The sequence below is a fragment of the Protopterus annectens genome, chromosome 15.part0, assembly GCF_019279795.1.
Source record: "Protopterus annectens isolate FY-2018-M chromosome 15.part0, PAN1.0, whole genome shotgun sequence".
Taxonomy (NCBI): Eukaryota; Metazoa; Chordata; order Ceratodontiformes; family Protopteridae; genus Protopterus; species Protopterus annectens.
Genome location: NC_056749.1, coordinates 269770148 through 269786750, shown reverse-complemented (window position 1 = coordinate 269786750; position 16603 = coordinate 269770148). Strand labels below are relative to the sequence as shown.

The 16603-nt window shown below is 43.8% G+C and overlaps 1 protein-coding gene across 2 annotated transcripts in view; it reads right to left on the bottom strand.

Annotated features, from left to right (window-relative positions):
- Positions 1–16603, bottom strand: part of PRPS1 (phosphoribosyl pyrophosphate synthetase 1) — a 444571-nt gene that overhangs the window by 221957 nt on the left and 206011 nt on the right. For both annotated transcript variants that reach the window (XM_044057029.1, XM_044057030.1), the window contains exon 5: positions 9006–9179. In XM_044057029.1, coding sequence (XP_043912964.1) covers positions 9006–9179 — 174 coding nt within the window. The remainder of the gene's footprint in view (positions 1–9005; positions 9180–16603) is intronic.

Below are 16603 nucleotides of genomic sequence, written 5' to 3'. Positions count from 1 at the left end.
TCAACAGAGGGTCTGCCCCGGTTTAGTTATGACAACAAAACGCATTGCATTGATTTGTTTAATTTCTGGTCAATGCACAGACATAAATAAAAACAAATAATGAGAGGTAACAAACTCATCCTATATCTATGGCCATCAAAGCACACTTAGTGCTCCGTCAATACAGTTTGCGGAGCAGAAATATATTATTTCCAATGTTCTCATGCCATTCATAACCAAGGAAAACCTCAGACAAATACAAAAATAATAAATTAAAAATAATAATGAAAATAAAAATAATAAGAATAATTTTGCTTTAGCCTCAAGGACTCTCACTGGAGTTCAGCGGAAGACAGCAACGTTTGCCACTGGCGATTCCTATTTAGCGATAACCAATTGTGTCAGTAAATGCACACATCAGAGCAAAAAATGCTACAAGCAAACCACATTGCCTAGAAAATAGCCTGGCCTTCCCAGTCAGCCCATCAGCACAATGTATTGTTATTAGATACTAATGCCCCATTCAAGTCGATCGCTGAAGAGTGCACATATGTATGTGGTGCGACCATACTGTCATAACTATCCTTTAGCTGAAAACAATCCTTGGATAACATCCTTAAAAAACGACTCTAAAACACACACAAAGAACCAATAGGAATAAAAATAACATAACTGACTAATCAAATCATAACAAGGTTATCATTAGCTAGAAAGTGTAATTCAAAAATCAAGCCTTAGACTGATGCAAAAATAAGAGAGAGTAATTAATAATTTGTCGCTTCTCGCAGAAGCCAAGCATAAAACTGGGTATCGTTCGCTATTGGTGATTTTTAGTCAGTAGTAGCCAATCATATCAGTAACTTCTTGAAAGTTAAACTAGGCTTTTTGAGTGGTACATCAGGCTCTTATAGCCTTTTATGACTGGATACAAGAAACAACAAAATTAACATATATCTAGCACCAGATCTCTAGCTGGGGAACCATTTCCAACTTATGTGATAGGTTATAAGCAGCTATTTCAACAAGATCATTGGATATACCTAAACCAATGAGAAAAGAATCAACAAACTAGCATGATGCTTTTGATTGGTTAGATGTAAATTATTTTTTGATATCATGATTTTTATTGGTTATTTGTTTTATATAAAAATGTAAGCACTAGTTCCAAAAAAATTTTACACTCTGAAGAAGGCTAGTTGCCGAAAGCGCTTATCTAATTTGAAAGGATTTTTTGTTTTAACCATTGTTCCACATTAAAACTTCGTTTTTACTTGTCATTTCGTACTGGAATTTTTGCCGTGGTGGTTCACCGGAGTTTCACTTTGTTTCTTCCTCTTTCTCCATCAGTAACCTTTAGCAGTGTAAGAAGAGTTTTTTTTCCTGTCATAGGTAGATAAGGGCAAATCCTGGTAATCAGAAGCAACAAATTTCAGAATCCTGATCAAAAGAATCAGAAGGAAAATAATTTCTAGGTCTCTTAGAGGGAGAAGGTGGGCTTCCCCTAATTAAAGTAATAAGGTCTTCAGCCATTCTTTTTTTTTTTTTTTTTTTTTTTTTTAGTCATACGGGCCTGACCATGCAGTTTTCTAGGCGTGGGTCGAGTTTTAGGCCTTGAAGAAGATGGTGTCTGTCTGAAATGCAAGTCAGTAGGCCTGAAGACACCCTCAGAAGCCGGTGCCTGCACAGTGGCTCTGGACCCATCCAAGGTAGAGACATCCGCAGGTTCCATAATCCAAGAAGCATCTTGTGGCATACCGGACTCCGAATGGGTCTCAGTAGAGGCCTGCGAAAGCGCCTCACTGAGTTCCGGCGAACTGGCGACTAACTTGACGGAAGCATCATCGGCAGCTTTGGAACCATACGGTCTATGTTTTTTTCAGAATGTTGGTAGTTGGATGGCTTACCGAAGCCTTTTCTGGAAAATTAAACAGAGTACCGAAATAGTTTGATGCAAAAATGAACCGATGACGAACAGTTACAGGAATGAATAAGGCACAAAACCGACAGAGCGCGACGTCGTGGTCTGGGCCTAAGCAAAGAATGCAGTGCGAATGAAAATCTTTGAGGTGTTTGCTTTGCACAGGTAATACAATTGTCTACTTTAACTGACATCAGTTTAGAGCAAGAAAAAGGATCCCCAACGGGGTACTTAGCTTTTTTGATGACTTCGGGTCTGAAACTCAAACATGAAAATTTCAGGAGTCGGCCGACCGGCACTTGCGAACTGCTTCTGCTTCGGGCACTGCACGGCAAGAAAGACTGGTGTAATGGCGTCAGCTGCATGCTTTATACCATTGACTACCTGACGTCATGAAAGAAGAAACCGCATCCAACGCAGGACCCAAGACTTTGATATTCAGGCCAGCTGAGGGCTATCTGCAGGCAGATGACCCAAATATAATGACTACAACAGTGAAACACAAAGAACATCCTACATATGTCTGCTTCTCCTACATGTTCAATGGACTTCGTAAATCAGCATGTACGTAGCCCACTGTCTTGGACTGCCAATATTAACCTTTTATTTCTTGATGTAAATTCACCTCTCCTTAACCATTCCTGCATTAGTTCTTGATCAACGTGAGGCTCTTCCAGAAGTTTTCTATACTTGCAACTACATTTATGTTTTTTCCACATTTTTTGCCTTCTCACCTGGTCCTTCAACTTATATTCTTTTTGTTTTTTAGCACATTCAGTTGCTGCCTGGTTTTTATCCACTTCTCGTTTGATTTCCATTCCTGCTTGACGTCGATATACTTCTGCTAAATTAAGCAGAGATGACATCTCAGATTTATTCTCCTCATGTTTCAAAACTTTCACATTTGGATCTTGTGAGGTCAGTAGATGTGTGGAGTCCCCACGATTGCGTATCTATACATGTAATCAATTTCAAGGAGGCCCATTCCTCCTTCAGAATGGGGAAAACATAATCTTGGTATACACTGATTTTTTATAAATCATTTGGTAAGCATGATGCATCCTTCTTGTTTTAATATCCTATCTATCCAATACTTTCTGGGGCCAATCACTCCAAAACTGTAAGTTAGGTCAGGAAGAGCAAACTGATTTATAGCTTGGATCTTGTTCCTAGGTGTCAATGCTGTTTTCAGGATTAATTTAAGTCTTCTAAAGTACTCCTTACTAAGCTTTAGTTGCATTTGTTCACGTTTTACTGGGTCTATATTATATTCTCGAAAGCAGACAATGTCGAATCTGACATTGTCGGCACGAGAATATCGAATGCTCAGAATCTCGAGCGTGTAAACGGAAATCTCCATAAGGGGAGATTTCCGTTTACTCAATAATCTTGATCTCGAGTTGGTATATTTAAGTAGCGGGGGGTGTGGGGGGTGGCAGGGGGGCTTGCCTCCTGCTTATACCCATTAGGGTTAAAATTTAAAGTTCTAATTTTATTTTTTCATTTTCGAAGTTACAGAACTTCGACAATATGGTGTCGATCATATTGTATTCAATGTTTCATAACTTCGATGCCATAATGTACCAGTTTTATTGCTGATCCTTCATCAATTCCCATTTATATACCCCTCTCTTGCTCAAGTTCTTTTATATCACATTCTTGTCCCAAACTTGATATTTTCCTGGTGCTGCAATCTTCCTTTTTAAAAGGTTGCTTTTGCACATTTATCAAGACCAAATGACATTCCGATATCATCTGAAAAAAAGTTTTGACAACCTGGCGCTCTGCTTTCAGTTCCTCATTTGATAGGCTACACAATTTTAAATTGACAAAGAGAAGATGAGAAGCCAGTAGACTTTTCTAGAAGCCAAATTATAGCCATGGCCTAAGCTGTTAAGTAAATAGCTTAATGGGTTAATGGGTAAGGCAGACTAGCAAGGGTGACAGTCACCCTGGAATATCACCCTTTGAATTTTTATCCCTGGGATAATAATCTGTTCTTGATCATGGCTTAATTGCAAAGTGGTCTGCCACTGTTTTATGGTTACTGTAATGTAGTCAGTAGTGTAGGGTGCATCTTGTACATTTTAAGCACTCTTATCCATGAATGTGGAATAATATCAAATGCTTTTTTGTAGTCAATCCATGCCATACTTAGGTTCCTCCCCTTCTTACAATTCTCCACTATAACCAACAAATGATCCTTTGTTCCATATGAATTTCTTTTATTACTCTTATTCTACTGCCATAATTGAGTTTTCTTCTAAATGACTATAAACTCTGTCAGAGTCAATCCCAGTGTATAATTTATACGTCGGAAGAAAAGCTATTGGTCTATATTTTTAGGGTAGCTTGCAGATTCACTCTAAGAGCACTGTTTTTCCTGTTGTTAACCAGTGCGGTGTCTGTTCGGGGTGTGCATATAAATAGTTCTTACTCATGGCTAGATCCTCGTGTAAAGTTAATATTTAAGACAAAAGTTAGGAACTGCATCTGGGACTGGGGTTTTCCAATTAGAGGCTTTTCTCAACTTTATTTCAATCTCTCTGGCTGTTATTTCATCCCATTTCATATCCTGTACCTTTAAACTTATTCTTTCTTTTACTTCTTCTATCCATTTAGCATATTTGTTATGTTCCACAGAATTTTCATAGATATTTCTCCAAGATGCATCTCACCATCTTCTTTGGACTGTTCCCGTTAGGGGTCGCCACAACGGATCATCCGTTTCCATTTTTCCTGTCCTCTGCATCTTGCTCTCACACCAACCACCTGCATGTCCTCTGTCACCACATCCATAAACCTTACTCCTCTTTCCAAGTTACCTGGTAGCTTCATCCTTACCATCTTTTTCCCAATATACTCAGCATCTCTAATCAGCACATGTCCAAACCAACGTAAACTTGCCTCTCTGGCTTTGTCTCCAAACCTTCCAACCTGGGCTGACCCTCTAATATACTTATTCATAATCCTGTCCACCCTCGTCACACCCAGTGCAAATCTTAACATCTTTACCTCTGCCACATCCAGCTCGAACTCCTGCCTTTTCGTCAGTGCCAATGTTTCCAACCCATATAACATAGCTGGTCTCACTACCCTCTTGTAGTCCTTCCCTTTCACTCTTACTGATACTAGTCAGTCACAAATCGCTCCTGACACTCTTCTCCACCCTGCCTATACTCCTCTTCACCTCTCTTCCACACTCACCATTACTCTGAACTACTGATCCCAAGTATTTAAATGCATCCACCTTTGCCACCTCTACTCCTTGCATCCTCACCATTCCTCTATCCTCCCTCTTATTCACACACATATTCTTAGTCCTTCATTCCTCTTCTCTCTAGAGCACATCTCCATCTCTCCAAGGTCACCTCCACCTGTTCTCTACTCTCACTACAGATCACAATGTCATCTGCAAACATCATAGTCCACGGGGACTCCTGTCTGATCTCGTCTGTCAACCTGTCCATCACCATTGCAAATAAGAAAGGGCTCAGAGCTGATCCTTGATGTAATCCCACCTCCACTTTAAACGTATCCGTCACTCGCACAGCAGACCTCACCATTGTCACACTTCCCTCGTACATATCCTGTACCACTCTTGCATACTTCTCCGACACTCCCGACTTCCTCATACAATACCACAACTCCCGTCTAGGCACCCCATCATATGCATTCTCTAGGTCTACAAAAACACAATGCAACGCCTTCTGACCTTCTCTGTACTTCTCCATCAACACTCAAAGCAAACATTGCATCTGTAGTGCTCTTTCCCGGCATGAAACCATACTGCTGATCACTAATCATCACGTCCCTTCTTAACCTAGCTTCCACTACTCTTTCTCACAACTTCATGCTGTGATTTATCAGTGTAATCCCTCTGTAGTTACTATAGCTCTGCACATCACCCTTATTCTTAAAAATTGGTACCAAAACACTTTCTCCATTCCTCAGGCATCCTCTCGCTTTCCAAAATTTCATTAAACAATCTGGTTAAAAACTCCACAGCCATTTCACCTAAACACCTCCATGCTTCCACAGGTATGTCATCTGGACAAACAACCTTTCCATTCTTCATCCCCTTCATAGCTATCCCTTACTTCTCCTTGCTAATCCATTGCACTTCATGATTCACTATTCCCCACATCATCCAACCTTCTCTCCCTCTCATTCTCTTCCTTCATCAACCCCTCAAAGTACGCTTTCTATCTGCTCAACACACTCTCCTCACTTGTATGTTTCCCCCTTTATCACCTTTACCTGCTGCACATCTTTTCTAGCTCGGTCCCTCTGTCTAGCCAATCGGTACATTTCCTTTTCTCCCTCCTTAGTGTCCAACCTTTCATATGGCTTATCCTTCTCCCCCTCTCTCTTTGCCATGCACAACATCTCGTTATTCTCCTGTCTACTTTCTTCATCTCTCTGACAATCCCACCTTCTTTGCCAACCTCTTTCTCTGTATACTCCTGTACTTCCTCATTTCACCATCATGTCTCCTTGTCATCCTTCCTCTGTCCAGATGTCATACCAAGCACCTTTCTAGCAGTCTTCCTTACTAGCTCTGCTGCAGTTACCCAGCTATTTGGTAACTTCACTACCACCCAGTGCCTGTCTCAACTCTTCCCTGAACTCCACCTCACAATTACCCCTTTTCAATTTCCACCATTTGATCCTTGGTGCTGCCCTCACACTCCTTCTCTTCTTGATCACCAACGTCATCTTAAAACCACCATTCTATGCTGCCTAACTACACTTTCACCGGTCACCACTTTACAGTCTCCAATCTCCTTCAAACTGGCCCTCTTACATAAGATATAATCCACCTGTGTGCATCTTACTCCACTCTTGTATGTCACCCTATGCTCCTCCCTCTTGTTAAAATACATATTTCAGCACAGCCATGTCGATCTTTTTCGCAAAATCCACTACCATCTGACCTTCTGCATTCCTTTAACACCATACCTTCCTCATCTCCTCTGTTCCCTTCACCAACATGCCCCCTGAAATATGCTCCAATCACCACTCTCTCACCCCTTGGGTACAGTCATCCACCACTTCATCCAACTTTTTTTCTCTCATCCATCGCACACCCAACTTGTGGAGCATATGCACTAACATTCATCATTCATCATTAACACTAACATTCATCATTAACACCATCAATTTCCAGCTTCATAAACATCAACAACCCCGAAGGACCTTTTTCGGACATCCTGAAGACAGAAAAATTACGATAAGATAACTAAACTTTCTAATTTTAACTAGAAAGAATAGAGAAAGCCAAACATCAACAATGATAAATGAAGATATACAATCATCTTGCAAAGAGGGTGAGAAAAATAGCAACTACTGCAAGGAAAAAGTATATACCAAGTGTGAAAGGAGTAGGGAAGAAAGGCTAGGCCTACCAACAATGGTAGGAAAAAGGTACACTCAAAGGTGTATGAAGTACAAGAATAACAACCTAAAAATAAAATTAAAAGAGCAAATAATTTTAAAGATGTAATATGCACTCTACACTCGAAAGCTGAAGGCAATAAAGTCTAGATGCGAAAGAGGCAAATGAGATCTGGGAGATCTCAGGGGTTGGTGCATTACGGATAGGGAAGGAACTCAATAGTTTTTTTGTGGCTCGAGCTACTGTAACAGCAAAGTCGGAGAGGATCGGATCAGTACCCTTAACTGAAAAATGAATGAAAGCCGACATAAGATCTAGGATTTACGGCCCTAATATGACAAACTCATGAAAGTAAGGGAGGAAGAGGTGATTAAAATAGGCAAGATTATCACTGAAATTGATAAATGCACCCTAAAGTTCAATGAGGAGCTGCCTCTGTAGTAATTTGGCAGCAAACGAAATCTGAAGTAATACAGGTTTACCGGGGCATTATGGGTGAAGGGAGGCACTCTAGAGTTCTACAAGAGTCTAGTAAATGCAGCAGTGTTGGATCTGAAACCAGTCAGTTGGGGGATGAATGAAAAGGACATCAGATCTTCTACTTACCTGCTCAGCTATGTAACAGCACAAGCTGATGGTCGATTTTTGAAGCCAGGAGAGGTGCACTACCTTCAGACAAAAATCTCTGAAGGGCTTAGCACCAAAATCTGTCTTCTTAGTCAGTTCAACCTGACCTACCTAACTGTTGGGGTGTAAGGAGTGTGCCCTAAAATTATGGAAGCTGGTTGGCTATTACATACTGTGCAGGATACTGCATGTATAGCTTGGGGCTACTGCAACTGTGATCAAGATGAAGAACATTACTTGCTTAAGTGCAGTCTGAGGTTTCTGATACAATAATATTCACAAACTTAGAAGTGCATCCAGTGAAGTTATGCATTCCCAGAATACATACTTTATGAAGGAGGAGATTCATTGTTAAGATAACCATAACACAGAGCAGAACGATGGATGTAAACAAGACTTCCAACAACTGCAGAGGGTACCTGCAGGACCACTGTGATTCTGTGTGAAGCTGCAAAGTTGCCAAATTTTGTCCTGACATCACTAACCTTGCTCAACAGCAAATAGTTCTGGAAGCAAAAGACACAGTGAAAGACTATAAAAAGGCACCAAACTACTCCAAAAACTGATTGGAATTTTATTTGGTTAACTAGATTTGAAAGTAAAACAGGGGTGACCAAGTCAACTGACACATCTGTTAGCCAGTCCAGCTTTCATGTAAAAGCAAACTGCTCTAAAGATTTTAAAATCAGATTCCCAAGACAGTAAAAAGAAAAAAAAGTAGTTAAAAGAAACATCAAACCAAACCTCACGTTAAAACCACTTTTGGTTACCAAAGATACCTATAACTTGTGTACCAGCAAAGCTAACACACCCAGCTCCCCCATTTAATCTTCGCGACATGGAAAAGGACAACACATATAAAGGGTGAAGCATCTACACACTGTAGAGCCTATTATGAGATGTTCCATGTACTGAATTTAAGGTTTAAGGGCAAAACCACAAATGCCAGCTGCATTTTACAAGGTTCCTGCTCATGTCTATATTTTTTAAAAACATTTTTTAATCAAAATTTTATCACATCTTGCTATCCAGAGAGAAATGATTCGATGCAAGACTATTCTGATTAGTGTACTTCATACTTACTTGTCAGCAGCATGGCAAACAGTACCACAGGTGTCAGCCATGTCATCAACCAAAATGGCTACTCTGTCTTTTACATCTCCAACCAGCACCATCCTATCTACTTCATTGGCCTTCTTTCTCTCCTTGTGGATCAGCGCAAACTCCACATTTAAGCGGTCAGCAATTGAAGTTACTCTGAAAAACATCAACCCAAAGAACTTAAACACTAACCACATAAACCACCTATCTCAACATGTTTTGTTAATTTTTAATTCCTTATTTTTTTTTCAGTTCACTCCCCATTTAGTGCTTTTAAAGAAGTGAGGCACTGTTCAACTCTCTTGAATCAAGGCTCCTGCAATTTCATTTTTTTCACAACAGTTTAACAAGGGATGCGATTATTCTTCACCATTTCTTTCTTCCTTACAATATTTCACTAGTGATTTGGTTGTTTACTTTAATGGGTTTTGTTAATATTTTCCAGCCTGGCACCATACAGTTATCTGACAAGTAGAATCATCAGCTTAACCATTTAGGTGTTTATCCAGTGTGGTACATTAAAACTTGCTGCAAGAAAAAAAAGCTACTTTTTCCTTGAAATTCAGTTAGCAAAGAACTGATGGGGACTTGATAAATTTGGTGTGGTATCACAGAAACACAATTCATTGAGCTGATCACAATAAATATTTTTTTTCAACTGTGATCCAATTCTTAAGAACTTTCATCCATAACCCAGGCTGAAAGTTAAAACATAAAAATCACAAAAGCATAAGTACACAAATGCAGTCAAAGCAGAAATTTAACAGTTTTGGAAAAGTGAAGTTAAAAGCCATGATGTTAGAAAAACCCATGTACAATATTATAATTTAAAACGTATGTACTGACTACGTTCACTAGCAAGTTTGGCAAACATTGCTGTGGTATCAACAATGGTTACTCTCCACACCAATGGTTACTCTCCACACAGTTATACTATTAACCAAGTTACAAGGTAAAACTGTTTATGGTACAATGTACGCCACACTTTAAAATGATACAGTGACTGCTGGAATACACAATGCAGTTTATCAATAAATTGTGTATCGATTATTTTAAGAATACCTCCCTGATACTTTAACATGTAGTTTATTACCAGTACTCCTTTACTAGACAACTGGAAGTGAAGAACTAATTGTTACTGAGCAAGAAGCTGAAGTCTGTTGAACAGTTCTGCTACTCTATGAAGAGTTCATGAACTTGTATGCAGGGCTCATCATAGTCTTCACATTAAGGATTCCACCTTGAGTCACAGAACCAATACTCAACTATCAGGAAGGCTTTCAGTGATTGGAACAAAAATGTAAATGCATCATTTGCCTATAAACGATCCAAACAGCTAGGCTTAGGCTGATATGGATTTGCATACCATGCAGGTCAGGAAATTTTGCTTGCTATTTTAGTTTACATGTGAGCTTATTTTATAGGTTCATAGGTTGGTACTAGGCTATCAGCCCCAGGGCCTATACAAGTCTAGCCATAACAATTCCCTGGCTATTTCTTCCCACACTATTTACTTCCCTGGACCCCTGTCTAGCAGGGCGACTGACGTGATCCCCGGGGTGAATTTCCTTTCTCCCATCCAATCATCAAGGTTCCTTTTGAAGAAGAGGGCCAAAGAGGCACTCTGCTTGACATGTATGGGCAATCTATTCCAGAGTCTGGGGAGTCTCTGTGTCAGGAACCTATCCCTCCAGCATGTTTTGTTTACTGTGATGACAAGGTTTAGATCCCTGGAGCATGTGGCTCTGAGGGATTGGGATTTCAAGTGTAGCATGTTCAACAGCTCTGGGTTTGACACGGCCTTGTATGTTAAGCAGAGATCGCCTCTGAGTAGACTATATGCGAGGGAGTATAGATGGAGTTTTTTAAGGCGGTCAGCGTAGGGCATCTGCTTTAGGCCTGTGATTCTTTTAGCGAGGTATTTCTGCGGCCTTTCCAGTTGTTGCAGAGGTCTTGAGAGGTACATACCAAACGGGGCATTGTATTCTATAATGGGTCTAATGAGGGATAAGTACAGTGGGACAATTACCTCCTTTTTTCTGGATGAAAAGCCCTTAGTGATGAGGTGTGCCACATAGGATTTCCTGGCTGCTGTGGTTATCGAAGGTGAGACCACTGTCCACCTGTGTCAATAAATCTCATCACACTTTCGGTGTTTAGTGTAATGCCACCTATATGACAATTCGCGGGTACATGTTTTTTCCCCAAAGGGGATAACTATACATTTCTTGGCATTGAGCTTGAGCCCATGGCTCTGGTGCCAAGCATCTGTTTCTGTAAGGTCCTTTTGTAGAGTATCCACATCATTTGGGCATTCAATAATGGCTCCCAGTTTGCAGTCATCTGCGAACTTTGTTAGCCACAGTCCCTTAGTGTTGGCCTGTACTTCAGAGAAGTAGATGCCAAACAAGAGCGGTCCCAGGACTGAAGCCTGAGGTACTCCACTTGTCACTTGTCTGGAGCTGGATTTGAAGTCGGCTACTTTTACAGTCTGGGTTCTGTCAGTAAGCCAGTTAGCAACCCATTGGGTGATGTAGGGATTAATGCCCAGCTTAGTAAGTTTATCTATGATTTCAGAGTGGGGGGATGGTGTCAAAGGCCTTGGCAAGGTCTAGATAGGCTGTGTGGACCACCTTACCCTTGTCCATGGCTCTGGAGACTGATTTGAAGATGTCAATCAGGTTCAGGAGACAAGATCGGCCCTTCATGAACCCAAACTGGGTGGGGTCCAGTGTTTGAAGGTTGCCAATGTCTTTGTTTATAAGTTCCATGATAATACGCTCCATGGCCTTGCAGATAAGGCTCGTCAGACTGATGGGACAGTAGTTTCCGGGATCCAAGGTGGATCCCCCCCTTGTGGAGTGGGATAAAAAGAAATTCTGCTCTTACCATAACGTTCCATCTGAGTAGTGGACTTCATTCTTCTGTACATATGGGTATATGGATCCGATTCGGATCCAAGCCGGCAAAACTTTTCAAGCATCAGCTCCAAGCTCCTCCCTTACCTATATTACATCACTTCCTCCTATCTATCCCCAGATCGAGTTTGTGACACTAAGTGGCAACAACCACAATCCTAAACAAGAAAAACCTGAAGACTGAGGGGGATGGAGGGAGGGAAGGTGCAGAAGAATGAAGTCTACTACTCAGAAGGAACGTTATGGTAAGAACATAACTTCTCTATCTTCTATCTGAAGTAGTTGACTTCATTCATTCTGCACATATGGGACAGAGTCCCCAGCTATTATTATTCCTGGGAGGCCCTTATGGAAGGACATTTCTGAGCACCGCAGAGCCAAAGGATGCTCTCCCTCTAGAAATGAGATCCAATTTATAATGAGAGATGAATGTGTGCGAATTGGCCCAAGTCGCTGCCGCACAGATATCGTTTAATGGAACTCTTGACCAGAAAGCTGCTGAAGCGGCCATTGCTTTAGTGGAATGAGCCTTCAATACACCAGGAGGAGATGAACCTTTGTCCTTATAAACCTGTGCAATACAGAGAGTGATCCACCTTTCTAAGGACACTTTCGAAACCGCTTTGCCCAAAAATGGTTTGAAAAAGAGACAAACAATTGATACGACTTCCGGAAGAGTTTAGTCCTATGGAGGTAAAAACGAAGCTGTCTTTGCACTGCAGCCGGCAAGCTCTCTGAAGGAACTTGGGAATAAGAGATAACAGGGGATAAGCACACAGTAGCCCGGGAGGCCAAGCATGAACTAGAGCGTCCCTGGAGGGGGGGGGGGGGATCAGAGCGAAAAAGTTGCTGCACTTCGTGTTGGAAGGAGATGCGAAGAGATCGCAGCAAGGTTGACACCACACACGGAAGATCTTCTCTGCCACTGATTGTTTCAGAGACCACTCGTAAGGCAGAATTGCCCTGCTGAGATGGTCTGCTAGAATGTTGGGGCATCCTGGGATATGCGTTGCTATGAGAAACCGGTTGGTGGATATGGCCCACTCCCAAACCCTCATGGCCTCGTGACAAAGGGGGTAGGATCGGGTCCTTCCTGGTTTGTTTATATACCAGACTACAGACATGTCTGATTGAATGGCTACCGTCCCCGGATGTAGGACAGGGTGGAAGGATCTCAATGCTAAAAGCACTGCCCTTATCTCCAGGACACTGATGTGTAGCTTGGTCTCTGGAGGGGACAACGTGCCCTGGACCATACTTCCAGGAAGTGCCCCCCCCGAGCTGGGAAGCTTCCGTTGTCACCGTGGCTGGAGCCGGAGGGGCTAGAAAGTTGCGCCTCACGAAAATGTCCACTGAATAAAGCCACCACTGGAGTGACGTTCTGCATGTCCGATTGATTCGGATGTGGAAATCCATCGGAAGGTCTAGCCAGGACCATTGAACTGCTAGATTCCACTGAAGGACTCATGTGAAGACGTGCAAGACGGAGGATAGAGATGGTGGCTGCCATCGAACCCAGGGCCCTGAGAACATCAGCTTGCTGCGACTACCGAGTGATCCAAGACAGCCGATACATGGAGTCGGAGATTTTCTATCCTTTCTGGGGTGAGAAAAATCTTTGACTGAATCGAATCCAACTGTGCCCCGATGAAGTATATGATCTGAACCGGAGCCAGGTGGGACTTGTGAGCCAGACCGAGGAAGTAGTGTAGGGCCCGAAACAAGAGACGTTTGGTGGATGCAGCGAAGAGCCAGTCTAGGTAGGGGAATACCTAAATGACCTGAAGTCTCAGGTGAGCCGCTACGACCGCCATAACCTTGGTGAACACCCTGGGGGCTGTGGTGAGTCCAAAGGGTAGGGCTCTGAATTGAAAGCGACTGGCCCCTAGCCGGAAGCGTAGAAACCTCCTGGAGCTCCTGTGGACCTTGATGTGATAGTAAGCATCCCAGAGGTCTAACGAGCACATCCAGTCGCATTCTCTCAGAAACAGTAGAATGGACTGTAGAGTGACCATCCGGAATTTTTGTTTCTCTACCGACAGGTTGAGGATAGACAGGTCCAGAATGGGCCTGAGGTCCCCAGTCTTCTTTGGCACTAAAAAGAAGCTGGAGTAAATGCCTGATCCGAATTGATCGGGGGGGGGGGGGCTTGATGGCTCGTTTTTGTAGCAGCTTCGAAACCTCTAATGCTGCAGTCTCCCTGTGAGCGGGTGGAACATCTGGAAGGCGTGCTGAAGTTATGGGACATGAAATGAAGGGGATAGAATATCCTCTGGAAATTATGCTGAACACCCAGCTGTCTGCAGTAATGGACTCCCATGCTGCTGGAAATAAGGAAAATCTTCCCCCGACTACCTCCAGAGTAGAGCAGCTGGGCAACCCCTCAGGGTTGATGTGCGGGTCTGTCGGAAAAAGGTTCCCTAGACCCAAAGTTTCTGGGACCCCCCCCTCTGCCTCTGGGACGGCGTCGGTCTGGTCCCCTTCTGCCTCTGGGGGATGAATATTCCTGAGTGTCACGAAAGGACTGTGATTTCCAGAACCACATCTTCTTTTGCCCCTTTTGGTTCCTGGAATAGGACCTCTGGGGGTTAGAGAAGCGGATTCCAACAGCTGACAGTCTTTCCATCCTTCTCACTCTGGGTTAGTGTGTCACGTACAGTCTTCCCAAAAAGGGATGATCCATCAAAAGGGGCATTGATGAAAGACACCTTAAAGGAGTCCGCAAATTGACACAGCCGGATCCAGGCGTGACGCCTCAAGGCAACGCCTGTACCAGCAGCTCTAGAGGCTCTCTCCGTAGCCTCAGAAAGGAAACGCATAGAGGTATTTGTCACTGATTTCAGTGTAGTCATCTTCGCAGTGAAAGACTGCTTGTCCTGTTGCGACAGACTCCGGGGGCGACTCAGTTAGTTCCGACAGAAGGTCTCGCTGCAGTTGGAGAACATGTGCCAAGTAATTCAGCGCACGAATAGAAAATGTCACTGACTAGTACATGCGCTTCCCGAAATGATCCATCGACCTGGACTCTGGTGGATGAACCGAGGAACTCTCCTGTGCCAGTTCCTTCTTTGAGGCAGCTGCAACCACCAAAGCATCTACCAGGGCTCCTTTGGACCATGCCTGCCTGACAGCGAGGAAATAATTTTGCTGGCCTTTTGGGTATAGGCTCTACAGTGTCAGGATCCTTCCATGCCCTAGTGGTAATGAGGTCCACCAAAGGGTCCGCTGGAGGGGAGACCCAGGAAGTAGATGGGCCCACGCCAATGGCCTCCAGGAATACGGACTCATCCGCAGAGAATTTGGGGGCTGACCAACCTCCTCTTTGGTGGAGGATCTCCATAATGTCTCCAAATGAGACGTCCTCAGCAGGTGATCTAGGGGAACCCTCTCCTTCATCCAAGTCCGTATCAGTGGTACCGGACTCAGGGGAGTCCAAGTGCCTCCTCTTACACTTGCGCTTACGAGGTTCCTCTCCAGTGGGACTCTGGAGAGGATTCGTAAGCCTCCAGTGGTACCCCGAGGGGAACAACCTGGGGTTGCTTTGGCACAGGCTGTCCCCGAGACAGGGTAATGGGAGCAGAATTCAAATTCAGAGGGATCTGTGTAGGATCCGAGTAGGTGAGCTATGGCCTCAACCCCTGGGAGAGGAGCCTTTCCACTGCCCCGAACGCTGATGGAAAGCACACCTCCACAGAACGTAAGGAAGAGACTCTCCCCGGCACCGAAGCAGGAATCGGAGCCGGAGGGATAGTCCGGGCACAGAGGATGAGATCCGAAAGAGCAACATCTCGACCCTCGGGTCAGACTACCAGACCACAGCTCCGAGAGTCTCCCGGATCCAAGATCGGATCAGAGGAACTCAAGGTAACGGCCGATGTCGAGGAAACTAGAACCATCGGCGCTGTATCAACAGCTCCGAAAGGTCTTGGACCAGAGAACCCCGAACCGTCGGGCCGGATCGGGAAAGGAGCAATAGGGTGGAAGATAGTTGAAGAAGGACCCTCTTCAATGGGAGAGGGCCCTGGCAAGACCCCCATCTGAATCTGGTTCTGGATGAACCTCATTAGCCTGTCCATATCCAGGTCGGAGACACTCCAAGTCGGCCTGGAGGAAGCGACTGACTCTGGTCTGGGCCGGATCTGAGGGGAGTGCCTCGGCTCCGATGAGAAACTGGGAGAGTAGAGGAGAACGAGACCTGGGTGCCTTTGAAGAGGGGCTGGAGAAAGACTTCCTGTCTGGTGATCTTTTTCTGATAGTGTCCCTCTCCTTGTGGCGCCACTCCTTATCCCTTCTGTCCCTACCTCTCTGGGACGACTCCGAAGAAGCAGGCCTGGCGGTAAGTTGAGTCCCTGCCTGCACAGTGGCACTGGCTGGGGAAGAGACAGAGGCAGACTCTAGGGCAGAAGCAGGTAACAGACCCTTAGCCACAAGCTTAGCCCAGAGATCCTTCAAAGCCCTAGGGTTAAAGCCTGAACAAATGTCGCAAGATGCAGACAGATGGGCGATCCCTAAACACAGAAAATACAGAGTGTGGCCATCGGCTGGTGAGAGCTTGTGACCACATTCTGTGCACTTCTTAAAAAAGAAACATAGGCTGTTCAGCCATAACAGAAACAGTAAAGGCCCCAACGGCCCACTCACACACACACACACACACACACA